General features: G+C 44.1%; 2 protein-coding genes across 6 annotated transcripts in view; one reads left to right on the forward strand and one right to left on the reverse strand.

Moving 5' to 3' along the window:
- DENND2B (DENN domain containing 2B) overlaps positions 1-19,707 on the reverse strand; it is a 185,394-nt gene extending 165,687 nt beyond the window's left edge. For 3 of the 4 annotated variants that reach the window (XM_075094768.1, XM_075094765.1, XM_075094761.1), the window contains exon 1: positions 17,419-19,707. The gene's annotated coding sequence lies outside the window, so the exon portion shown is untranslated. Of the gene's footprint in view, positions 1-13,747; positions 13,871-17,418 lie in introns of all 4 variants that reach the window. The other variant, XM_075094762.1, reaches the window with a different exon arrangement.
- A 994-nt stretch (positions 19,708-20,701) lies between these two features.
- Positions 20,702-25,518, forward strand: AKIP1 (A-kinase interacting protein 1). Of its 2 annotated transcripts, none has more exons than XM_075094772.1 (5): positions 20,702-20,836; positions 21,408-21,485; positions 23,938-24,051; positions 24,365-24,415; positions 25,321-25,518. In XM_075094772.1, exons 1-5 carry the CDS (start codon positions 20,708-20,710, stop codon positions 25,462-25,464), a joined length of 516 nt encoding a protein of 171 aa, XP_074950873.1. In that variant the 5' UTR covers positions 20,702-20,707; the 3' UTR covers positions 25,465-25,518. The 2 variants fall into 2 exon arrangements, with proteins under 2 accessions (XP_074950873.1, XP_074950874.1); XM_075094773.1 differs by having other exon boundaries at positions 20,763-20,963.
- Positions 25,519-25,922: the final 404 nt, after the last annotated feature.

Raw genomic sequence — 25,922 nt, forward strand, 5'->3', positions numbered from 1 at the left:
CAGCCTGCTGTAATGCAGGCAGAATACAGAATATTCCACAAAGTTTTTCTATTGCTTCGTGCAGGATTCCAATTCACTTGCTGGAACTCAGCATCCTGGGATTTGGCTCTTGATGCTTCTCCTTGATCAAGTATTATCTTTTCAGGTGCTCCCCTGATGCCAGCTTGACAACACTTCCAGTGTCTGTCATAAACAGTCTCTCTCAGATCACACCTGTCAAAGGCTCATTTGTGCTGCAAGGCCACAGGGCGACTCCAGTTCATAGAAAATTTGCTGGAGGCATTAGCCATATAGCAGAAAGCTGTGCTGATTACTCCCCGATAGAAGAATGAAAATGCTTCATGTCCACATACATGGATTTGTTAGAAGTAGTTTGCCCTGAAATTTGAAAGGCAAAAACTTGTGGTACAATCAGTTCAGTGTCAATTACATACTTTCATAACTGATGCCCAGCTCCATCAAAGAGCTGAATTTCTTCAGCTGAAGAGGCCAACAGACCCTCCGTTCTCAGGATTTTGATGGGCAGTGTCCTGAAGTCTTACAAAAATATGGACACAGGAAGAATACCTCTCTGTATCTTCTGCCAGAATTATCCTTGCATGAAATGAAGCATAAGTATGTATCGAGTGAAAACCTTTAAGGATGAGAACAAGAGTTACAGCAGGTTCTGCTCTATCCCCTTAGGCCTCATACCTCATACACAACAGCTGAGACACACTAGGTATAATCTCCTTAAAATACTGCTGTTGATGCGGTTTCCTCTGACCACGGAGGTCAGGGAGATTTTTTGGCCAAGAACCTTAATGACCTAACAACACTGGAGACAAACCTTTTTCAGCTATTCGTCTGCATTCTTCGGCCATGAGGACATGAAGAAGGGGAAGCACTGAACTATGTAAAGCTATGAAGGAAAGACAGACATTCCATGCTACCAAGCTATTCAAGTTAGCATCTCATTTATATTCTGGAATATAAACACAATTTCTCTCCCATATACAATGAAGATTCCCATACATAACTTTTCAAGACCAATGCTGCATAAACCCGCTTAGAGCACAGACCCCCCACAACCTTTGAGAATTGTTAAAGGGTGACATATTTGACTACTTTTTCGTATACTACCAATAAATGGATGAAAGTTAACATGTATTTCTCCTCCTCCTGTCCACTTCTTATAGCTGTGTTTTTCCAATTAAAAAGGGATTTTTGTTATTGGTTACACACACAGAGTTTAGGGATGTAGAAAGACCAAGAAATTTGGCTTCAATCACTAACTGGTGCTTGTAGACAACACTGAAAAATGAATAAAGGTAATAAAAGTTAGCCAATGGAAAAAATACAAGGAGACCATAGACTTGTTAGTGAACAGCATGGCATGGACGATGAAGGTAGGTATAGAGACAAGAGATAAAATGCAAGGAAAACTAGAAGATTAAGTATGAGGGTGCTATGCTACCTGAATTCCTGCCAATGCCAATAAGAATGAGAGGTGGGTTTAGACAGACAGCCAAGCCTGTCTCCAAGCTAAAATCCCCAACATTCCCAAAAGAAAATAAGAGTGCATTTCTCTCTCTTATTGATGCATACTTTAGAAACCTCCAGAGACCACCCTACAAACTGGAATAATAAAACAAAATGTCAAGACAACAAATGGGGCATTGAGTCTCTACCATTTGTTAGAGGAAGGCCTTTTCTGACTTGAAGGCAGTACCTTGTTTTCACTTTATAAACAGCAAAGCGATGCAGAGTGAGTGTTGTCTTTTAGAATGACCTAAAAGAAGATAGGGTGGGGCAGCACAACATTACTTGACTGTATCAGTTACTTTCAAAAACTTCAATGTGAAATCCATCCTGCCACAGGTATATTCTTAGTATTTTCCTGCCATCTATTCTGTAGTGTCGTAACAGGTACATTGTTAGAGATACTGAGAAAGAGCAAGAATCCATTTTATTTTTCATAAACTGAGGAAATGAATTCCTGTTCCACCTCTGCTCCCAAACTCCTGTTTTAATCCAAGAAAATCAGAACTGTTGCAATATATCAGCAGTGAAACCGTTAATGTTTTGTTCTCATTTACAGTGTTAGCATTTAAAGCTAAAGGTAGAGCTATCTTCCCTTTTCTTTGAGCAGGAGAAATTCCCTGTCATTATTTATCTACACACTTCACTCTGCTTAGAACTGGAAGTTTAATTTCTGGAGGAAAATAATAGTGCTTATGCAAAAGCGGTAAAGTAAGTACCTTGTTAAGCGATGGTGAAGTATCAGAAAGGCAGCTCTGTGGCCGAAGGACATAAAACCCCAGCTCCATCTTTGGCATATTAGGCAACTCCAGGAAAGTAATTTAATCTACAAAATTGAGATACTGGCTAAAGTCATTCAAGGACATTACAATATTCACAGTTTCATTCTTTGCTTTTATTTAATGTTTGAATGAAACCAAAAAACCTTGTGTTGCACAATAAGACAGTTGTGCTGATATGTCCATTTTCCCATAAAAACCAGTTGCTGGCTTTGTCTCTGTTTCAGTCAGGCCTCTAGCCTGCTCTGGCTTCTTAGGAAGCTCTCCTAGCACCAACTTAATTCCACAGAGTGTTCAGCACCATCAAAATAGCATATTTTAATGATGTTTCATTTAATCAAAAACTTTAAATTAGCTCTAGTAATGGCTCCAGTCACTTTGGAGAATTGCAATGAAAATGTAATTGCAATGAAATATATTGGAGATAGGTATTAGCACTTGCACAAATATGACCTGAAGATTTCAAAACACATACAAGAAACATCTTTAAGCCTTCGTTGACTCAAACACTGCTCCAAGTCATATGATGTTGCTCAAGGAAGAATTTCAAAGCATTTGGTAATTAATAACTTGCACCACCTTTGAAAAATAAATAGTGAAAAGTGGGCACTCACACAAATTGCTCCACTAAGTGCTGAAATATAGCTGTCTCTGGAGCAAAGCATACTACTCATTTAACAGTACAAAGCCACAGAAGTATAGAGGGTACGAAGGGAAAAATATTATTGTATCCATTTAGAGCAAGAGGGGAAGTTTGCAGAAGCAAAAGTGCCGTTAACCAAACCAGAATTTAAATAGCACCCTGTGCGTGATGCCAAATTGGTCAGAAATATTCCATGTTCCCAAATCTGGCAATCTTTCAAGGAGGAGTCAAAAGCAACAAGTCTCTGTGGGGGTTAGTAAGGGTAGAAGGGAAGGTTTTTTTCATGGTTTGATTTACTGGCTAACTTAATCTGTACTGTTTATGATTGTTTAATAGTGTTGGTGGGCTGAGCTTGTGTTATCTTTAGATGACACTTTAATATTGTATGGCAATCATTATTACATTCTTGTGAGCTCAGAGTGTCTAGAACATTTGTTTAAATTTACAAGATGTAATAACTCCTCAGGCAGACAGGCACAAGTGCTAAGTCACTAAGTCCAGCACCTGATCCACATCTCATTTGAAAGCCATGGTCTGCAACAGGACTGTGCTCTCAACTCCTTGCTGGGCCACTGAGACATGTCTTCTCTGTTCAGGGGACAGATGCCATACGCTGAATCACAGAACCAAATATGCTCTTGGGAGGTCCCTTACCCACATAGCAAGCCTTTCCCAGTGCTGTTTAGCTCATGAGAAACTGTTTAGTCAGAAAGTCTTAGAGGACCTTGCAAAAACTAGCTTCGCATCACACGCCTTGCTTTGCCAAACCCACTCATCCTAATTCAAAGGCAGATTCCACACTGCTTCCAATCCTGCTGAAAAATTTACATTTTTCTTTAAGCAAGGGTAAAACATTATCATACTGGGATTTTTTTCACTCTTACATTCAACGGAGTAAGAAGTACTCCAAGAAGCAGGGGAGTGGGATATGGGCTACTTTTCCTAATGAGTCTCTCAAACATCATGGCAGAAAAGACTGAGGTTCAGCCTGATATTAAGGAAAAGCACTGTAGGTGGTCATTGCAAATTCCAACCAGGACCACACTCCACGCAGTGCAGCAATCCCCCAGGAGCTGCTTCCTAGACAAATAGAGCAAAAAGCCAATGCATTAAAGGTGTTGGTTTTTTTACAACTGCACTCCCAGGTGGACAACAACTGGGCATCACTCAGCCTTACAGGCTATGTAACCCTGATCTTGTTAAGTATTAGCCATAGAAAAACGTATGTTTGTCCCCACGTTTCAATTCATTTGCTGTTGCTGCTAAGCATAGTAGAGAAAACTATCAATGGATCAGGTTTCTAAATGGGAAACAAAACCACTGGGAAGATCTAACTTCATTTGCACCTTGTTGGGAACTTTTTTCTTTCCATTACTTCACTATCCTCTTCTAAGAAACTCAGTAACATGCTGTTTTCATGCACTTTAATACACTTGTATTTTTCTGAGATTATGCAAGTATTTACATAGTTCAAGGTTTAAACTTCTATTTCCCCTATCTTGAACAACATCCTTTACAAAATATAAAAGACAGACCCATTTTTAGGATTTTTTTTTCTTTCTCAAAAAAAAAAACAGATGGGGTTTCAGTCCCAAATATGCAATTGGCATTTTTCCCAGTGTAAACACATGCCCAAACCGCCTGAGGATGGAGCAGCTGTGGGGCCAGGGGGCAAGTCACAAACTGCCTAAACCAAGGAGACTTTGCAGAAGTGATTCCCTTAGGCCAGAGAGCAGCTCAGAGGAAAACAAGGAGCAAGTATACTAAAATCACCTCCATTCAGTCTCAGATACGTGAGTTGAAACCACTTTCTGTCTCTTTAGTGTTACTTCTTTTCCTGTCTGAGTCAAAAATTGCCATCCAGCTTGGCCTGATGTTTAAAACATCTCCCACCATCAGCTTACAAGGAAGGGAGAGAGTTTCCAGGGTAGCAACATATCTAGTATGGTACTGAAAGAAAGTTTTGGTAAATAAAATGAAGTGCTGTCATAAAAGATCAGCCAACTCAGCTCATGATCCAATCTCTGTGGAAATGTCTACATGAATGTAGAAAAGGACCAGAAAAATTACTGGGGGAGGAAAAGAGAGCTGCTCCCTTAGCCAGCCTGCATCTCTTCCACAACAGAGAGGACAGGATAGGAAAAAAATAAAGAAACAAAGACAAACTAACCACCACACACAAAAACTTACAGCTGTGGTACCTCTGATACCAAGCATGAGTAAAAAGACACTGCAGAAAACAAAGCACAGCTGAGGGTGTAAATAAAGCTTCTGTTACCTGCTTATTCTCCTACTGTATTTTACCCACATAGCTCAAAAAAAATTTGACCCAAATGCAATTTACACTGTACAACAATGTATTTTGGAAAAGCTGCAGCCAGGTTTGCTTCAGGGGCCTGAAATAACTCTAGCAATTCAAGCAGGTGGCATATATAAACAACTAACAGAGTTCCCACATAATCCAAGGGACTGAGAAAGAAATAAGGTTATTCGAAAGGTTTTTCAGATAAAGTATTATGTAAAACCCCATTTAACCTGAACCTGAAAACTTTAGAGCCCAGTAAATGTGCAAGAGAGACCTATACACCATTTCCTATTAGATGGCTGCCAAACAGATTTGTTACACATGTAATAAAGCAGTAAAGTAAGGTATTCATGTAGCATGTTTAACTGTAAGCATGTTTGTACTATTTTGTTTAAATGCAAGTGCAACCTGATAGATGCTACAATTACTGGACAATAGGAAATATGATGAAAAAATGTAAGTCAGAACTACTGCATCACAAAAAATAGCTTAACAGTGACCTTGCACAGTTCTGCTTTAATAGGCTTGTAAAACCTGTATGCTTTGAGCCTCTAACAAGAGTGCCCAGCTAGCAGTTGGTGAATTTTCAGGTGCCTTGGAGGGTCCAGCTACTTAAAGGGAGTTGTCTTGAATACTCTTTGCCATGTCATACATCACTGCTATTCCTTCCCTTCAGGGATTCACCTCATATTTAGTAAAGGAGCATAGCTGCAGCTCCTTCCAATGTCAACACCTTTTCTTTGCTTGGCTAGAGGTGTCAGTGCAGAACAAACACAAGGTACTGCTGCATTCCTAAGTTCAGAGCTCCCTGAGTTACACGTACTTTTCAGGCCCAATCTTCTGCTCACTGAAACTTCACAGTAAAACTGCCATCAACCCTCAGAGTGCAACTTCAGCCCATCACATCTTTCCCAGGATAGGAAAGGACCTGTGGGTGTTGGTTGACAGCCGGCTGAACACGAGCCAGCAGTGTGCTCAGGTGGCCAAGAAGGCCAATGGCATCCTGGCTTGTATCAGGAATAGTGTGGCCAGCAGGAGCAGGGAGGTGATCATGCCCCTGTAGTCGGCACTGGTGAGGCCCCACCTCGAGTACTGTGTGTAGTTTTGGGCCCCTCACTACAAGGAGGACATCAAGGTGCTGGAGTGTGTCCAGAGAAGAGCAATGAAGTTGGTGAAGGGTCTGGAGAACAAGCCTTATGAGGAGCAGCTGAGGGAGCTGGGGTTGTTTAGTCTGGAGAAGAGGAGGCTGAGGGGAGACTTTATTGCTCTCTACAACTACTTAAAAGGAGGTCGTAGCGAGGTGGGGTTCAGACTCTTCTCCCTAGTAATAAGCAATAGGACGAGAGGAAATGGCCTCAAGCTGCACCAGGGAAGTTTAGGTTGGACATTAGAAAAAACTTCTTCACCGGAAGGGTTGTCAAGCATTGGAACAGGCTGCCCAGGGAAGTGGTTGAGTCTCCATACCTGGAGGTATTTAGAAAAAGGGTAGACATGGTGCTTGAGGATATGGTTTATTGGTGGACTTGGCAGTAATAGGTTAGCGGTTGGACTCAATGATCTTAAGGGTCTTTTCCAATCTTAACGATTCTATGATTCTATGAAATGCAACAAATGACAAAGGCACACACCATAGCAAAGAGCTTAATTCAAACATCTAGTAAACTTTTGCTTCTTTAACATGCAAATCTCAGGAATACGTGGAGAGATGTCAGTTATGCCCTTGCAGATGCACAGAGAAACTGAGCTTGCAAAAAATGGAATGACTTAGAGGCTTTCTGAGTGAGCGAACAACAAAACAGGGAACAGGGCAAGAGATTTGCAAGCTAGGATCTCTTTACCTCAATTCACGTCTTTCTGTAGACATTGTACTTAATAGTAGTTGCTTCTGAAAAAGAAATTAATCCCTTTTGGAGAAAGATGAACATGCTCTTCTTTATGGGTCATTATTCCCAGAGCGGATAAAATTCAAAGGGATAAGAGTACAAAACCACTGACGTTAAAGAGAAAAGCTGTTTTCTTCTGAGTTTGAGGACAAAAGTAAAGCAGACATTTTGGGGTAAAATTGTTTTAAGGAAGAGGTACTTTTCTGTTTCAGTAGAGATACATACAGACACATATAAGTATCTTTAATACAAGGAAGACACTGAAACAATAAGTTTTTGACTTTTGCTTGCAACACTTAATCACATTCCTAACGTGAAGATCCTGAGTTCCATCTAAGAAGAGCATGTGGATGTTTTATGGTTAAAAAATCAGGCCAAAGCCACGCTGAGGATTTTTGTATGTGGTTCAAACTTGCTTTAATGGAAAGTGAGCACCTAACGAGAGTGACTTAGAAAATCTCAGCAGGGTTCTACAAAGAGACCATTTTTTTATTCTATTTGAATCTAGCCTGGTTAAGGCTTTGTATAGAGCTGAGAACTCATAAAGGCAGGAAATTGTGAAGGCAGAAAGAGTCTTTTTCTCCTCCACTCCCTGCTCAAAATGAAGTTTAGGGATAACTGAAACATCTGCTGTGCTAACTTGTGTATAAAGGCTAATGTCTATTTACATAAATAAAAAGGGGTTTGCAGCTAATTTAATCAGCACACTTTCATGGTTTAACCCCAACCGGCAACTAAGCACCACACAGCCGCTTGCTTACTCCCCCCCACCCCCGAAGGGATGGGGGAGGGAATCAGAAGGGTAAAAGTGAGAAAAATCATAGGTTGAGATAAAGACACTTTAATAGGTAAAACAAAAGCCGCATGTGCAAGCAAAGCAAAACAAGGAATTCATTCACTGATTCCTGTTGGCAGGCAAATGTTCAGCCATCTCCAGGAAAGCAGGGCTCCATCACATGTAAGGGTTACTTGGGAAGACAAAACACCACCAGTCTGAACATCTTCCCCCTTCCTTCTTCTTCCCCCAGCTTGATATGCTGAGCATGACACCATATGGTGTGGAATATCCCTTTGGTCAGTTGGGGTCAGCTGTCCTGGCTGTGTCCCCCTCCCAGCTCCTTGTGCACCCCCAGCCTGCTCGCTGGTGGGGTGTGGTGAGAGGCAGGAAAGGCCTTGACTCTGTGTCAGCCCTGCTCAGCGGTTACTAAAACATCCCTGGGCTACCAACACTGTTTTCAGCACAAATCCATACCATAGCCCCATACTAGCTACTGTGAAGAAAATTAACTCTATCCCAGCCAAAACCAGCACAAATGCTACTTGGAATATTTGTGAAATGATGTGGATAAATTACTATCTTTTTAATAGTTATGATAAATATACTGTACATAAAATGTAAACCTAGGCTGGGTGCTGATGTACAAGAATGTGTCTTTGCTTCTTGGCATGGATTGATATGGGGCAGGGGGAGGAAAAATAGTAGATACCAGATATGACTCATTCCCAAAAATCAAACATAAGTAGATACAGAAGAATTCCTGCTTTTCATATTTATCATAATTTATCAAAAATTATCATATTTTATATATATATTAGTCCATTAATAAATATTTGAGATTACATGGTTAAGAAACATGGTATTAAAAGCCTAAACTATCCTGTTAAGTAACTTCACTTGAAATCACCTTGAAGTTGGGGGGGATCAACAAAGAGAGACAGAAAACTGAAAATGGAGAGAAAAGGCTTTATCTGTTCCCAGTATTACCTTCCCGAACTTTCTCATCTGTATTGATGCTTTCCTTATCTACCAAAGTTATATGCAGTCTTTCCTTCATTCACATTCTGTTAAGTGCTTTTAGATTTACAAATTAAAGGATGCTACACTGTTGCAATCTCTCATCATCTTTCTGCCATTGTCTGAATTTAGCCCATTTTTTATAGTCATTTGCCCTATTCCAGAAACACTAAACCTAGTTTTCTTCAGAAGACCTCATTCTTCAGATTCTTAAAACCCACATGATAAAGCCTAGAGATTAAAATAACATATTGCTATTAGCCCCTGGTATAAGATTCCTGCATCCAGTTTTCAGAAGTTATGGAGGTAAGCCCCTTTGTTGTGTATTAAAAAAAAAAAAGGAAAAAAAAAGTATCTCTTGCATGTCAGTGAGTATAGGATCAGAAAGTCTCTCACTGACTATCCAACATTTAGGGACATGGTAAGCCTCCACAAAAAACTTCTTTTAAAACTGCTGACATGGACTTGCCTTTTACTTTTTGCCTAATGGCAGGGTGGGGGGAAGAGCTGGATTCAGAAATAATTTGAAAAGTCACAGCCAGAAATAAAGTGCTTGGTGAGGAAGAGTTGAGTAGACACTGCCTATATGCTGTGATAATTCACCTGGTCCAATCACGCTGCTTTGTGTGGTCTCCACCCATCTAACCTTTGGACTACATGTTTGTGTGGGCTGGATAAGCAGACGTGGTTGCCAACCTGTACTGCTGCAAAGCATTTGGGAAAGGGAAAAGGAAGTTTTGGTCCAAGACAAAGCACTAAGCTATCCAGAGCTGGATTCCTGGTCTTTTAGCTATTTTCCATGGGCTCATGAATATGCATGTCCCTCAAAAGTCATTAGATATTTTAATTTCTCACATGAATATACCACTGAACTTAATTATTCTGTTTCCAGAGCATACCTCCAGCCTGGTAGCCCAGGTACACTTCTACAGAGTAAAAACCTCTACTGGCTTTCCAAGCTTAAGAATAGGCCAGAATCTTCTATCATACCAGTCTATCCACAGTAGTTCTGGGTCAACAGTAGTATGCCAAAAACTACAGTCTGGTTCATCACACATGCTCCATGCATAATTATGCTCTCTACTAAAAGTAATGATAATGGATTGAACAATTAATCTTCAAAAGAGAAGTTGGTTTCACCCAGGGCAGAAAGTAAATTCTCTCATCTTTCTTACAGGCTGCGCTTTTATGCTAGGTATTCACCTTTTCACTTTTTCTGTTGCCAGAAATATCACAGGATACAACAATCCACCTCACTGAAAAGATAAGACAATCACTTCCCTTCAGCCACATATCCTGGGGAGTGTCCTCCCACCAGGCGCAATCTCATGGAGGTGGATGGATAAACAAACAATGTATTTTTCTCATAATTTTTTACCCTGCACTGTTATTCTCTCTCTGAAGCACATGCTTGCCACTGAAAACTTCGTGGCTCTCTTACTGTTTTATTTGGGAGACATCATTTAGCTGCACATTCATCAACTTCTCTGTTACTTTCTCAAACTCAGAGATAACTGCCTTGCAGAGAGAGAACTCAATGGCAAACAAAGCCAGAATTAAAGCTGAATCTCAATCAAATCTTATGTGATAATGGTTTTAGGGTGCAAAGCACAATCTGACATCTCTCTTGGCATTCCACTAAGTACAAATCTGAACATCAGAAAAAATGGCAAAGCAGAGGAATATGTCACCAAATGGCTTCTTGCAGCTCAGATAGCTGCTATCAGGGAATGTCTGTGACAACAAGAAGCCCCAGTGCTCACAGGCGAATGAAGAATCTCTCTGTCACGATTTATCCCTTTTGTAGGGCCTAATGAACCCCAAGCCACAGTTAAAGTAGTGCCCACAAAATCTAGACCTCGCATCCATATACAGCCCAGGTGCAGTGAAAGCACAACTATAGGATATGACACATACAGTTTTTGGAGTGCTTTGAGAGAGAGGCTAAAAGGAAAAAGAAGAAAAGAAACACACTGAGAAAATCCAAAGAGAAAAGAATGACAAATGTTTTCCTGGGAGCTAACAGGCAAGCTTCCCCAAAGCTCAGGGGTTTAGATGAAGCTTTATTTACATGTAAAATGGCAGGGCTCTCAGAGCCCTTGCTTCTCTTGAATTTATTCATTTCTAGGGAGTTACCTGTGTTGTCTAAGTTGGCAGGGCAGGCCAACGAAGATTATCCTCAACTCACCTTGGCACTGCAAGAGAAGGTAGCTGTGCCACATGGCAATATCCCCCTTCGCTTCCCAAGCCTGAGGACATCTCTAGAAAGAAAGACCAGTTCCCCTGTTGGCTGCTCTGCAACTGTGACAGCAAAAGCTTCAAAGGGTCCTACACAAGGTGTTCGTTCACAGGATAATAAATTACTGAGCCAATCAGCAAGAAACCCCGCAGCACCAATCCCTGGCACCGGGCAGGGCAGAGCCTAATGATAACACCTGTGAAAGCAGGGAGGAAGGCTTAGAAGATATCCTGAGACCTGTTAATACCAAAAGGTTGTGCCATTAAAGCTCAGGAGTACCCATGAGTGTCATATGGGCTTTCAGACAAGACAGGTGCTGAGGAGGAGACAGCATGAACTCCTAGTACATGTCCTTGGCTTTCCTTGCATGGAATATTTTTTTAAACATGTCAATTAAATAATTCAGGATATTTACTCATTTTCACAGGAGAAATGGTAAGGGATGCATCCATAAAACACTAACAGAGAAATATGCATACAAACCTAAAGGTGCATGAATTGCATTGATGGGTACTGAAGGCTGTTTTAACAATTGGAGATTGTTAAGTAATATTTACAAAAGGTCTACAGGGAGGTTCAGATTATTTTAGGCCTTTTCCTTCTGATCCCTTTCTGTCCCTTCCTACTCTGATCTTGCCTCTCAAGTCCGCCATTTCTTACACAGTTTGAGTGGCATGGGGGACGTTCTGCTCAAAGACTAAAGTTAACAATATAGCAAGGATATAGCAGGCAGTAAAATGCAAGTTGTGGTGTGGAACTGCTATCCTATTTGCAACCTAACAGTGGAAATAATCAGAACCTGCCATCACACAGGAGATTTGGTAAGCTTTTGCACTTTGTTGATCTGCCATATCTTCAAAACAATATTCCTGGTTAATGAAGCTCATTTGAACAACACTGGCTAACAGGATCTTGTGAGCCTAGAGCCAGGATTAAGAGACAAGGCAAACTGGAAACTCAATCATTACAATCCTGTAGCACAAACAACAAGCACTTTCACACACAGCGAAGCAATATGCCCCATTTTTCTTTAGCACGCTGTACCCACACAGGAAGGTCCACAGACTTCAGGCCAAATATATTTCCCTCTCCAGTGACCTCGAGTGATAAGAGTTTCCACCAGGACAAAGGATCAAAATCATTAGAGCTCCTCATTCATTCCACCCTGTCTTGTAAAAACTATTTGCACTCCCTCAGAGGAGTAACAATGTTGAAAGCAAAAATGTCAAGAGACAGATCCATCTCCTGACTTGAAGGACTTCTCAGAACAATGAACAGAGTCCATGTCTGGAACATCTGCTCCTCGCTGAAAAAGGGTTGTGAGATCTTCCAGGGCAGCCCTCCTAAAGTACTTTGGTCTCTGCCCTAATACTTGGAATAGCAGGCTGAGCAGGGAGCTTTGCACAATGCTATCTGGTTAGCCTCTGTCCCCTGCGATTGTGACTGGGTGTCCCATGAAGACAACTAATATTTTTCTTAAGGGGAAAAAATGCAAACCATTAATTCAGTGTGACGACCCCGTCAAAATGATTAAATGAATAATAGTATTAAAACTTTACACAGAGAGTGTTTTTAATAATGTGGGAGTTAGGGAATAATCTTAAATGTTTCAACTCAAAGACCTGACTTCCTGTGTTGGCACCAGTGCTAACACTAAATGTTCATACATCAGGCATTTTTACATCTTCATTTTAAAGAGAAATCAGGAGACAGATATACTTAAACTGGAATAACATCCCGTTCCTGTGTGTGAGAACACACTCAGGGCGCATTTCTGACAAAAATCTCACTGTGCTTTCAGGGTGTCCTTAAGGACCTCTCCATTTGCACAAATTCACTGAAGTCTCAGCTACACTGCAGTGGCTGACAGGTTTTCAGCAGACAGATACAGCTCAAACAAGCATATCTTCAAAGAATGGTGAAAGGTGGCATTAAAAATGAATGCCTACTCTTTTCCAATATTCTTCAACCTAACAAACACATCTCCAAGGTCAGAAGTTTACAACAGAACATATCAAAAGCCCTGGCTATATGAATTATAACATTCATTTACCTGGACAGTTCTACCTATCCGGTTCTATGCTCCAGATAGAGAACAAAGTTAGGTTACTCTAAACATGTTCACTGTGGTTTAAGCTAGCATAGTCTTCTTCCAAACAGACCTCAGCTGATGAGTAGGAACCCTTACTGTAACTCTTTGCGACTCAATCACCTCTATCTATAGTCTCAAGTTCTCTACAACTGAACTATCATATCTAATTTCAAACTCTGGTTAACAGCAACAGACCCAAATAGAAAGGCATACTCTAGTTTGTGGTAAGGTGGACTTCAGAAAGTTCAATTGCTAATGCAAAAAAAAAAAAACCCCACCCACAACTTTCAGACTCAGTCCCTAGTGAATAAAAAGCTTCTAAAAAAATCTGACAGCTGTTCAAAGCCTAAATGAATGAAAAGATTACTTAAATCTGATTCTCCATGAGCAAACATCCCCATTGTTCAAATTAGTCCTCAAACTTTATTTCTGCACACCCAAACTGCAAGGACCGGGAAAATGGTAGCTACAGAGGGAGGTAGATCCTCACCACAGCCACTCTCTACCAGGGCAGAGCTCTAGAGCAGCACAGGAGACTAGAATTTCCAGAGTCCACGCAGCACCTCTCTTCCATGACATTTAACTTGACACGTCTCACCAGCATAAGGCATTTCTACATGAAAAAGAAGGAAGATACAGGAAAAGATTTTGCAGTCAGATTAGGGCTAAGAGTGACAAGTACTAACTCTCAGCTGATGTACGTACACCTGAAAAACATATCCAAAACTCTTCCCATAAGGGGGAATTTCAGGTCTTGTAGGGTGTGATTCTCCAAGGCTTGGCAAAGCCACTTATAACCTCACTAAAGTTCAATATGACTATGACTGTTTACAAGCACAAGGACTAGGCCAAATCGAGAATGTAAATATTTGGATTCAGTTCCCCAAACTTGCCTCTATCTGTACTGCCCGCTAAATCCCAACTGCAGACCAAAAAATCTAAGACGCAACAGTTGCGCACACTTTACAGCATAGAGACAAAACTAAGACACATGGCATTCAGTACTGGGGGGGAAGTATTTGTAATCTAAACTGAACTTGTGTTAAACAAGACATCAATGAAGTTTGGACAGAAACTCGACTCAGTTATTATTTGGTACATTCTGAAAGTCTGATCAGTCCAGATGTTGGTCCTCTGCCCTGCAAGAGACTGGGTTACATTAACCATATCTAGATTACTCAAGACCCCATAGACAACATGATGGACCTAGCACACAGTGGTAACTTTGACCTAAACCATATTCTCTTAAGCCATCAAAAGCAAGTACTTCTATTTTCTGGGCAGATCAGTTGAGGAAAGTCTTCTCTGGATCCAAAGTAATTTATTTCGCAACCTCAGTCCCGTATTCAGAATTGATTTAGGATCCCAAATCACCTTGAGTTCTCACCAGACACGCTTTTTTCCCCCCCTCTTTTTTAATAAGATTTACCCCAGTTCTTTTCGCTATAGGTAAGATTGACAGCCAGGGATTCATTCAGGAGAGTTGTGACCTCCCACAAACACAGATCCCAACGGATATACTGCATTCTCAGCTGCCAGTTCCCAGTCCTTCTCAGAAAGTGTTGAATGCCTTTCAGTCCTACATCTCCATTGCAGACACTCACTGGAGGGAATCAGAAAGCCAAGCAACTCACCAAGACCAGGATTTTACTTCTTTTTATATGATAAGAATTTGGTTCTCCTCGCCCCTACTACTGTAAACTAACAGAAAGTCCATCCTCTCCCTCTTCAGTTAAGTGGGAAAAGTACAAATCTGGTTCGTTAGCTTTCCTCAGCTGTGGGAAACTTGGTTTCACTCTCCAGTTAAAAGCAGGCTCTTCAGCGCATTTCACAGTGACCTCTTCACAAGGGTCTAGTATCATTTCTTTAAATGTCCCTACACTAAAAATAGTCCTGCTTCCTAAACATGAGTGCTTAGCAGTTCCAGGCATTCCAAGATCCTGCATTCTGAGATCCTGCATACCACTTTATTTTTTTTAAACTGGCAAAATTTATTTAACCGGCAATTAAAAAACAGGAGGCCCAGCCGCCCCAGTGATTCTTCCCAGAGGGTCTTAGATGTTTATGAAACACAATGAAAACAATAAAGTGGATAAAATCATGCTATTCCATCAAGTCCTTGGCAAGACTTTCCAACCAAGAATAATTTGGCATGGTACATTACAGTCAACAGATTACACAATGGTTTACAGGGTCACCAATAATAAGGGGTCACATGCTCCTTAAAGAGCTACAGTATATATTAAAAGTCGCTTGCTTAAAGAGAAGTGGCAATGCTTGGTCCTGATTTCCTTGGAGGAGATTCTGGCAGCCACAGTACAAAAGTGCTGTAAGGGTAGAAGACTGGAGGTGCCTACACTGAGTGAGCTCACTGGGGGAGTTTAGCACCCTGAAGGGAGCAGAAGAAAGCCAGGCCAGGCAGGACTCCCTTATTTCTGCACATGAAAGGAAAACACATGTTATGTACTTTTAGGAGGACAGTCTCCATGCTCCAGTGAGGTTCAGCACCACCCACCCCATCATTCCTCCCCAAGAAGCCCTGCTCCCCACTCCTCCATACTCTCAGAGGTTAACAGGTTCCACCCCAGAAGCAAGATGGCAGTTTTCTGCCAGTCTAGTCAGTCTTATCAGCATATAGACTACAGTGTTTGACTATATTATCAGGGAAATTGATAAAGTATTGATAAAGTCATCGTAATTGCTTAAATGTGTTGCAGTTTTCCTTCAAGTTACTAATCTTAAAGCAAGAGGGAAATGAATGGTCAAAGCCATAAATCTTACCCTCCCCCTTCAACCTGGTAACAGATCTCCTCTATGCCACCTGCATAGCCTGATCATCAAAAGCAAAGTTAAATTTTGACATTCCTAAACATACATGATTTCCTCAAATCTCACCTTATGCATAAAATACTTTTACTTTTACTCTGCTGACTTACCCTTCCACTATATGGAATATTTTCATCTACTGACTATATACAAGCCATGAATAATCAAAACATTATCAAGTCTCAAAGGCAAATCAACCTTACTTCAGTTTATCCTACTCTGCAGCATCAGAAATCAGACTATAACTAACAGTTTCACTCTTTATCTTCCACAGGTTTTGATCACTCTAGGTGGTTTTTACTGGATTATTCAATATCTGACTGAAGTTAAAGACTGACTACTCAGAATAAAAATGAAAGAAAACCTATTACCCAAAGTCAGTGCAACAGTAGAAACAAGAGTATGGAAAACACTACTGTTGACATACTCCATGTCTATATATATATGAATTACACTATGCGCCCGTCTTCATTTAGCTTGACTACTAAAATCTAAGGTACATTTGAGCAATAAAACTGAAGTAGACATGAGAAGGCACTTTCATATGTAGCCGCTACTCTTTGCGGTGACCCACTGCTCTTAGTAAAGCAAACGCTTGGTATTAAGCCAAGAGTAGTACATCTGATTTTCCCACCAAGTGAACTGCTGAAGCAGCTCCCTTAGCTCTTCAGCTAAATCTGTCTTGGGATCCTAAAGTCTTCCACTGGAGTCCAGGTGGCCCCTCTACTCTTTTCAACACTCGTGCAAGCACTACAGTCGGCTAGATAGACGATGTGAGTGGGCGCTGGAAGGGAAAAGAAGTGCCACTGCTCCCTGTCTCCCTCCAGACCGGAGCCCCACACTCGGCGGGCTGGCTCCCCAGCCCGGTTAGAGTTAACCCGGTCCCGCCGCGGCCGTCGCCCGGGCTCTGTCCCTCCGGGACGCCTCTGCCTTGGCCACCCACGCAGGGAGAAACGTCCCGTAAGGCACAGCAGTGGGACAGGGCGCACAGCGCGGGAGCACCCGTGCGGTCCGCAAGGACTCAGCGCCCATCTGTGCTCCCCGCGGACAGGGCAGGGACCCCCACCAGCGTCGCGGGGCCGGCTCACACCGGCACTGCCGTCGGCAGCTACATCGCCGCGGTGGATCGGCGGCCCGGGGAGCCCCAGGGCCTGGGCAGCCCCCACCGCCGCGCATCCCCGGCCCGGCCTGCCCCGCTCCCGGCAGGCGTGCGGCTATCGGGGCGCAGGTCCGGCGAGCCGGAGCACGACCGATCGTTTCTCCCCCCAGCCCCACTCCCCTGCCCGGGTCCCCAGAGGGGACCGCCAACCCGGCAGCGCGGCTCCCGGCCCTTACCAAGACGCACAGGGGTGCGCTCCCTCCGCCGGACGCCGACAGCCCCCGTCCCGCAGCCCGGGCGGTTGTAACGTATTTGGAGAAGCTGGGAAGAGGGAAAGAAAGGGGGGAGGGAAGGGGGAGGGAAGGGACTGAGATCGAGGGAGAGAGAAGTATGCGAAGGCAGGAAGTGGAGACGGCCACGGCCAGTGCGGGAGATTAATGGGAACCAGTCACCCAGCAGCCAACAAAGAAACCTGCTCCCCCAGCGCAGCCCGGCGCGGGCTGCAGCCCCACCGCGGCCGGGCAGCCCCGGGCGGCCGAGGCACCGCTCCCGCCGGCAGCACTGGGCCCCGGCCGCGGCCTCGCAGAGGGGTGGGCGCCGCCCCCCTCCCCACGGCCCCAAACCCGGGTCCTGGCCAGGCGGGAGGGAGGGAGCAGCCCGCTGGGGCCGGGCAGGACCGGCCGGTCCGCGGAGAGATGCGATGAGCAGAAGAAAAGGAGAGAGCTGAGCCCCCCGTCCGACAATCTTCTTCCTCCCTCTACCCCGGACAAGCGGTACCGCTTATGTTTTATTTTAAAAACTGCCAGTTAAAAAACTCCTCTCCGCGCGGAGCCGCTTGCGAGGAAGAAAGGCAGGAAGGAGGGAGCGAGCGGCGCTTCCTGCGCTCGGGCGCCCAGCAGATGGTTTCAATCAGGGCGCCGGGGCCGGGCGAGCGCCCGGTGCGGCGGGGCGTCCGCGTTCTCCCAGCTCCCAGGGCTTCCTCCGGAGCAGCCGTGCCGGTGGAGAAAGCGGGGGGAGAGGAGGTAGCGGCGTGCCTCTGAGCTTCATCCTGGGTACCTCGGTTCAAATCCAGCCCGCCCAAAGCAGCTACCGAGAGCAACTCTGTAACACGCCACTCCCGGGGGAGCCGGGCCGCGGCCAGCAGGCCCCACGCAGGGTCCCTCCCGACGCCAGGAAAAGGGGCTGCGCGTACCGGAGCGGGACGAAGGTCTCCACTTGGGGCAAGCACTAAAGCACACTTACTGTGCGCAGGCTGCAAACAGCATCGTGGGGCCAGCTCCCTGGCACGCCTGTCCACGTGCCTCTGCTGCTTTAGCTGATGCAAAACCCGCACAAGACGTCTGATAGGGCCACAAAAATTATCCAAGGGCTGGAGCACCTCTCCTGAGGGGACAGGGTGAGAGAGTTGGGCTTGTTCAGCCTGGAGAAGAGAAGGCTCCAGGGAGATCTTATTACGGCCTTCCAGTACTTAAAGCGGGACTATAGGAAGGATGGGGTCAATCTCTTTAGCAAGGACAAGGGGTAATGGTTATAAACTAAAGGAGGGTAGGTTTAGACTGGATTTTTTACGAACTTTAAGCATATGCTTACTTTCCTTCCATTGACAGCAATGGAACTGAAATGGTGCTCAGCGTTAGTCATATGCTTACTAGCTTTCCTACACAAGGATACTTCTCTGAACTCAGAGCAGAGTACTCAAGATAAACTGTTCTTGGCTTTCTCCACCTCATCAACAAAACGAGATACATTGTCATGAGATATTCTGTTCTATCATTCCACACAACAAGGAAACCTGATGTAAACGTCCAGCATTTCACAAACCTCCATTATATTTCAAAAGAGTGAACGTACAGGAAGTGAGGGTAACTCTCATCTGGATTCTGATGTGAATGTGTGTTTCAAAGGAAAAGCTGTTTCAGCTGTCAGCCTTCTTGGGACAGATGTATTTACTCAGCTGCAAAAGGAGTACTGTGTCACCGAACATCAAAAAATGGTGGGAGTTTAAATTTCAACATACAAGGAATAATTTACCTCCTGAACAACAAGCTACTGCTACAAGTACCTGGAAGGAATATAAAATGAATACAATTTTCTTTCCCCATTAGGAAAACAACATAGGAGGGCCTTTTCAACTATATTTCACAAGTGCAGCAAGATAGCAAACCCATCCACCTCTCCAGGAGACCAATGATAACAAGGAATGATGCTCAAAGGTGCTCAACTTCCACTTCAGCAGGCAGCCGTCTGTTCTGGCTGCTTCTCCAGCACATCAAACACACTAACATTGCTTTTATCAAATATTCTTTTTCTCTCCCATTTATTACATTGCATCCAGTCCCCCAGACCTCAAGCAACTGGGCAACTTTGACCACAGGAGACCCAACCTAAAATTAAGTTGTATTTGAACACGGAATTGGGGCCTTCGGTGTGTTTTAATGAACAAGCAGCCTGTGAAGAACTTGTTTATTACAGGAGCTGGCTGCTGCTCTGCTTAAGCAACTGGAAGATGATAATAAAATGTAAACTAGGAGAAGATTATTTTTCTTGCTTGCCAAACAGATTACAGCTAGCAAAGCTCCACAAACAAGAACAAAGGACTTGAAAAAGCAGGGCCTACTTGTTAACCTTGGCCATACTGCACTTAAAGAAAGTTTATGCCCTTATTTTGCCCTTCCTACCGTCACCTCAGCGCAAGCTAGGTTAGCAAAGCCACCGCAAATGGCTCTAATGTACATGTAGCCACAGTCACTTTCCAAGCCTGGTCGGTAGTTCTGAGCCGCGACAGCAGCCTCGCACACTGCTGGGCTGAGGAAGGCCTCACACATACACGTTGTCCTGCTGGAAAACCCTCCCAGGCCAGACACAGCTCCCAGGGAGCATATTTGCCTGTTTGTCAAATCTTAATTGCAGCAGGCCAAAACACACTGTGCTTTCTTTTTACTGACCAAAGCAAAAGGGCTTTGTTTTGGAGGGCAAATGCAATGATAGTTTGCAGGTGGTCTGACCTGGCTGCTCACCTGATGCTCCACCCTCTTACCAATACCTGTTTCACTCAGCCAACCGTCACTACGTACTTTAATTATTACTTTGTACCTCAAAAGTTTTAAAAAACCCCGCAGGGAGTACTGCTTTCTACTACAGCGCCCACAGGGCAAAGCCCCCGAGCACGCCGGGACTCAGCACCCTTCGGCTTCTCTCTCCCATCGTCGTCCGGCGCCTCACCAGAGCGCAACGGCACCACTAGGAGAAGCTCGCGGAAAGCCTGCCTGGACGTCCCTCCCTAGCCCGGGGCGGTGGCTTTACCTCAGGGTAGGGCGGGGCGGGGCGCCGGCCCGCCCCAGGCATGAGAGAAAAACAAAGACCCCTAACCTCTCCACAGAACTGGGCGCTCGTGGGGCTCTGTCCCGGCTCCACCGGGCGGGGCAGCGCAGCGCAGCACTGGCGGGGTGGGGGCGCCCCCTAACGGCACCGGGGAGGTGGGCGGGGAGGGGGCGCGTGCGCACTGTGACGGCGGGCGGCGGCGGGATGGAGGGGGCGCGCGCGGGCCGGACGGCGGGGCTGGCGCGCGCCGTACTGGAGCGGGCGCTGGGGCGGCGGCGGCGATGGCCGGCGGAACGGCTCTCGGCATCGGCATCGGCCTCGGCCCCGGCCCCGGTCAGTGCTGCGGGCGGCGGCGGGGCGGGGCGGCCGTGCCGGCTGAAATGCAGCAAAATGAATGAGAAGCACCGAGGAGCTGCGCCCTGAAATGGTGGCGGGAGAGCTCCTGTCCTGCAGAGGCCTAGTGCGTGTGTGTACGCGCGTGGGACCGGGCCGTGGGTGTGCTTTAGCGAGCTGGAGGTGTTTTAGAATGCGTAGCAGTTTCACACGTGGTTACGTCTCCCTGCGCTTTAGCTACCCAAAGCCAGCGGGAAACGGTCGAGGGCACTTAACAAATAAATTACCAGTGCTTTGCAGGACGGCGGAGTGAGGCGAGCTGTCCGCCCGGTGACCTCCGGGGTGTAGCAAGTGCCTTGGTGTTGCCCGGTGCGCGTGGGGGGCCTTGCAAGGCCGGTGTGCTCGCTGCGTTAAATCTAAGCACCACAGCGGCGGGCCCACATACGGCTGTTTCACCCTAGAGGCAGCTTCCAGCACTGGCGAGTGTTTTGCCATTTAGTCACCTGACACTTTATACCTCTAAGCAACAAGCACCACGCTACAAGTTACAAAAAACTGTCTTTAATTGCAGGAAGAAGATTCAGAACGTCTCAGTGCAGCATTTGCTTCAATTGTGAACTTCATGAATCAAGCCACAAAGGAATGTGAGGTGAGGTTTTACCTCCAGACCTGTGCAAAGGGGAGTGTTTATGATGTGCCTGGCAGAAGCCTGTTTGCACTACTTTTGCTAAAACTGCAAAAATTAGGCTTCGCTTTTGCTCATTGCTTGGCAAAAGCTTGGCTAGTGAGCCTGCAATGGTGGCCTAGATTAAGAAATTTGAGGTATTTGCCGCCATGTAGGTAGGTTTCACCAGTGTTACCCTGACCAACTGAGACTGCCTTAGTTGATAAACATCACTAACAGCATTTTTCATAGACAGTACCAGTAGACTAGTAGAGTTTTTCAAGGTTTCTCCATTTGGTGGAAAGGCAGTATGGTTGGAGACACAGAAATGTCAGATGACATCACAAATTACATTGTGTCAGCCCCTCTGCAGGCTTGTTGCATGTCACGATGTACAGAGTTGCCTCCAGTGCTGAAAGGTGATTCAAAGTACCTCTGCATCGCTGGTGTGGAGTGGTTTTATAACAGAACAACCCTTTGTTTTCATCATGCCAGCATGAACAGCTCGTGCTGGCTGATAGAGTCAGTGTGTCCTGTCTGGTAGAAGTAAAGGGACAGTTTGAATCTCTAGCAGAGATTGCTTTGTGTCACACATTCACTCTCAATTTAGAGTTGACCTCCTCAGTATTGTTCAAGCAAATTTGATTTGGGATGTTCCTACTGGATAAGGAATGTGGGCTCAGTTCTGAGCGGCACTGTATCTTATTTATGATAAGCAGAAATTGAGAGGTATGGCACACAGATGCACAGCGCCACTGCTTTCATGTTGGCTCTCACTGCTAGGTGTCGTGACTCTTCTGGGTACGCGGACCAGGAGCCGGTCTCTGCCAGCTTGTCCTTGTGAATGCAGCCCTGCAGCTCTATTACTGCATTAAAGTCTGGAAACTCCATCACTGTTACATTGTATATGCCCTTCGGGATCTGTTATCCTAATGCAGCTGGGAGGAGAGTTAATAACAGAGGATAAGTCTTCAATTAAATTAGAGAAAACAGTAGTTCAACACACACCAGATGATTAGCTCTTAAGCAACTCCTTTATCATTTCAAAGCAGTGCATACACAGTAACCAGTTAATCCTAAAACAGGCAGAATAGTGTTTTATACAAAATGAAACAAAAATATAACAGTGTATAGAGACTCCTCCTATGCCTTGTGAGGAGTATTAGAGTTGGAACAAGCAGTGGATGACTTCCACATTTATGCATCAGCCAAGACAGTACTGTTTCAGCCATCTTCTACAGAGGAGTCATAAAGGGGGTGGGGGGGAGCGGGAGGCGGGAAGTTCTCAGGCCCACAAGTTCACGGATAAAGTTTACAAAGTGCAAAAAAAAAAAAACCAAAACCCACAGTCAAACATGACCATTTAGGCACTTGAATGCAAACAATTAAAATTGTGATTTAAGGTGAGTTGTTTGGAGTTACTAAGGGACCAACGTTTACCCACATTTCTTTCTAAAAGTTTGATTTCATTTCTTTGCTCTGTTACATCACATGTAAGAATCCAGCTGACCTGCTGTGATACAGAGATGCTCTGTGAAGTGTTATGCAATAGGTCAGAGTATTTGATGTGTTTTGGGATGTAGCCCCACAGTAAACCACAATACAAGCAACCAAATCTGTTGATCTGTGCATAACCTCAAGGAATAAAGCACAGCAGTAGATTTGGAAAAAGGAATTGCTATTGGCCTTATTTTTGTTTAGTCTTGACAGTCAAAGACAAGGAAAATGTAAGTGAAATAAAATAGATTTTTGGAACTTTTTGGTCCCTGTGATCAAAAAGATAACCCTGGGAAGAGTTCTCTGTTGACAACAGGTGGCAGCAGAGCTGTACTCAAGTATTTAATTTGCAGCAGGGAAGATTCAAGGACCTTTCCTGTGGAGCCAGAAAAGGGCTGCTGTGGACTTAAATACAATTCTCACAAAGGCTCTGCTACTGGTACCAGCCTTAAAGACATTTTTGCTTCTCCATCAACTTATTTTTCAGTATTAACATTTTTCAGTATTAATGTTCAGCCTTTAGAGTGCTGCTCCTGCACATGCCCTGCAGAACCAGTCTTCACTGGCTAGGTTGCAAAGCACCTAGGTTGCATATACATCCTATTAAGGAGCCATAAACGATGCTTTCTTCCACCAGAAATTTTTTTAAGACCCTGATCGGGTAGATATTTCCAGAGCATTCCTTCTGATATTTTCATGAATTCAGGTCTGAGGTGTCAGAGAGTCCCTATGTCAGGAGACAGGCATCGAAAACCAGCACTGACAGTTTTGTACCAGAAGGCAGATGTCCTGTGGACATCCAGGCATTGTTTTCATCCTCACATGAGAGCAAACCAGCTAATTAACACAGAAGGTCAGTAGCTGTGAAGTAAATCTGCAGTAGTTGTGAGCATGGCTTTCATGCTTCTCCACATAACAGTCTGTTTCTATTGTTGTCCAGAAGTACTATAGCTTCACGGCAGCCTGTAGATGCAAAGAGCATGAAATCAAACACATCTGCAGATACCATGGCAGGCAAGCAGGGGAAAGAGAGCTGGAGTCCTCTGAAGAAGAGGTAAGTAGGTGGTTTTGGGTTTGATTAAAGGTTATTCCTTCCCTTGCCATGGGATAATTGTTATCCATCTTAGTGTCTGTGACGCTTGCACTAATGTATGTGGTTTGACATCATGGGCATATGAACACCTGGACTGACCTGAGCCTTCTGTTGGGGCCGGGGAGGCAGAGTAACTTCTGGAGGCACCAATCAGTGTCACATCGGTCCTTTTGTGGAGGGGAAGATTTCATGGATATAAAGCATCCCCCTCTCTCAGGGGCTGAATTTGCCTTTTGCGTTGTATCATTAGAAAATAGTATCCTTTTCTTTCCAGACAACTGAAGCCTCTGTGGCACCCAGTCAAGCTCAAACTTGCCAGCAACGTGTAAGTTTATAGAACACTTTTTTTTTAAATTGAGGTATAGCATTTTTTTATCATTTTGCATCAAGCCAGTGAAAATCAGTGATAAGGTGTGGAGACTTTGTGTTGGCACAGAAGATTTACCAGTGGTGCATTCACAATCCTAATGTATGTATAGGTGGGCAGTAGAATGGGCAGAGACCTGCACAATGAATTATAAACCAGATTATGGCATTCTGGCACGTAACCAGTTAAGAGTCTACTTTATATTTTGGACTGGTACAGAATGCCAAACACTGATTTAAATTTAGGCTCTTGTGAATTGCATCAGCAACAATAATCCAGCAGTTCTCCAGTCTCACCTCATTTGTGCTCCTGACACATTCCCTGTGCTGAGGAAAGGCATGCAGCAAGGCACATGACAGTTGCTTAGCCAGTTATGATTGGCCCTCATATGCTTTCTCTGAAGATGCCTGTTCCTCAAGAATAAAACTTTTTTTTATCATTCAAAGCCTAACACCTCACCAAATTAATCTGGGGAACTTCTAAGCTACACAAGACGAGAAATGTGGCATCTGTACCACAGTACAAATTAGCGGGAGCAGCCTTGTATGGATACTTTCCAGGTTTATGTTCAAAACTGTTTAGGTTGGTAACTTTCAGTTTTGTGAGGCAGAGATTACAGCACATTGATTATTTCCAGTAATGGGAAACAGATTAAATACCTTGAGTGTCACACTTGCTAATTTTTGTATTGACAGAAACATTTCACAGTTTTGTCCATGCTGCCTGTATATTTTGAAAAATCCTAGTATGTTTATATAGTGGCTGAAATGTAATTTTTTTATCCAAATTCAAAATTTTTATTTTTGTGAGAAATCTAAGATGACTAAAGAGTAATGAAACTTATTCCCCCCACCCCGCCAAAGACCAGACAAGCTTCCAAAGACATCTACATTGAAGTTTCTCCTGGCATCTATTCTGTCACAGCAACCTCAGAAGACATGGTGCAGCAAACCCACGTGGTGGATGTCAACGCAGGACAAAGTGTTGATTTAACTTTTTTTCTATGATGTTTGTTATTTTTTGGCAATCACAGGAATAAAATACAAGGCTGTTTTAATGCATGTAATGAACTATGTACATCTTTTTCTTGTTAGCACTTTAATAGTGTCCTCCTCTTTGGGACTCCATTTTTATGGCCTGTATATTTGTTTTCTACTCAGTGATATTATATGCAGCCCACTTTGTACACTGATTTTATAAATACTTGTACATTGTGTGCCTTAAATCCAATTATGTGACTGTAATTCCAGGTTCTTATGCTTTAAACAATTAAAGATACAATCAATGGAACAAAATACATAATTTAGTCTTCGTGATGACAGCTTCTTTTACACTATCCTCAGACAGAATGTCCATGTCGCATTCTTGACCACAGAGAGCACAATCCATGTGGTATGAACGTACATTAGCTTCTGTGGGATGGCACTGATTTTGGAGCAGCTGGCTCACCATACATCTTTCCTAT

The sequence above is a fragment of the Phalacrocorax aristotelis genome, chromosome 5, assembly GCF_949628215.1.
Source record: "Phalacrocorax aristotelis chromosome 5, bGulAri2.1, whole genome shotgun sequence".
Lineage (NCBI taxonomy): Eukaryota > Metazoa > Chordata > Aves > Suliformes > Phalacrocoracidae > Phalacrocorax > Phalacrocorax aristotelis.

Excerpts from the sequence above, each read along its gene's own strand:
- AKIP1 (XM_075094772.1), top strand. The coding sequence starts at position 20,708 with ATGGAGGGGGCGCGCGCGGGCCGGACGGCGGGGCTGGCGCGCGCCGTA. Across the intron at positions 20,837-21,407 it reads CGGCCTCGGCCCCGGCCCCG|GAAGAAGATTCAGAACGTCT; the intron begins GTCAGTGCTGCG and ends CTTTAATTGCAG. Across the intron at positions 24,416-25,320 it reads CTCAAACTTGCCAGCAACGT|ACCAGACAAGCTTCCAAAGA; the intron begins GTAAGTTTATAG and ends ACCCCGCCAAAG.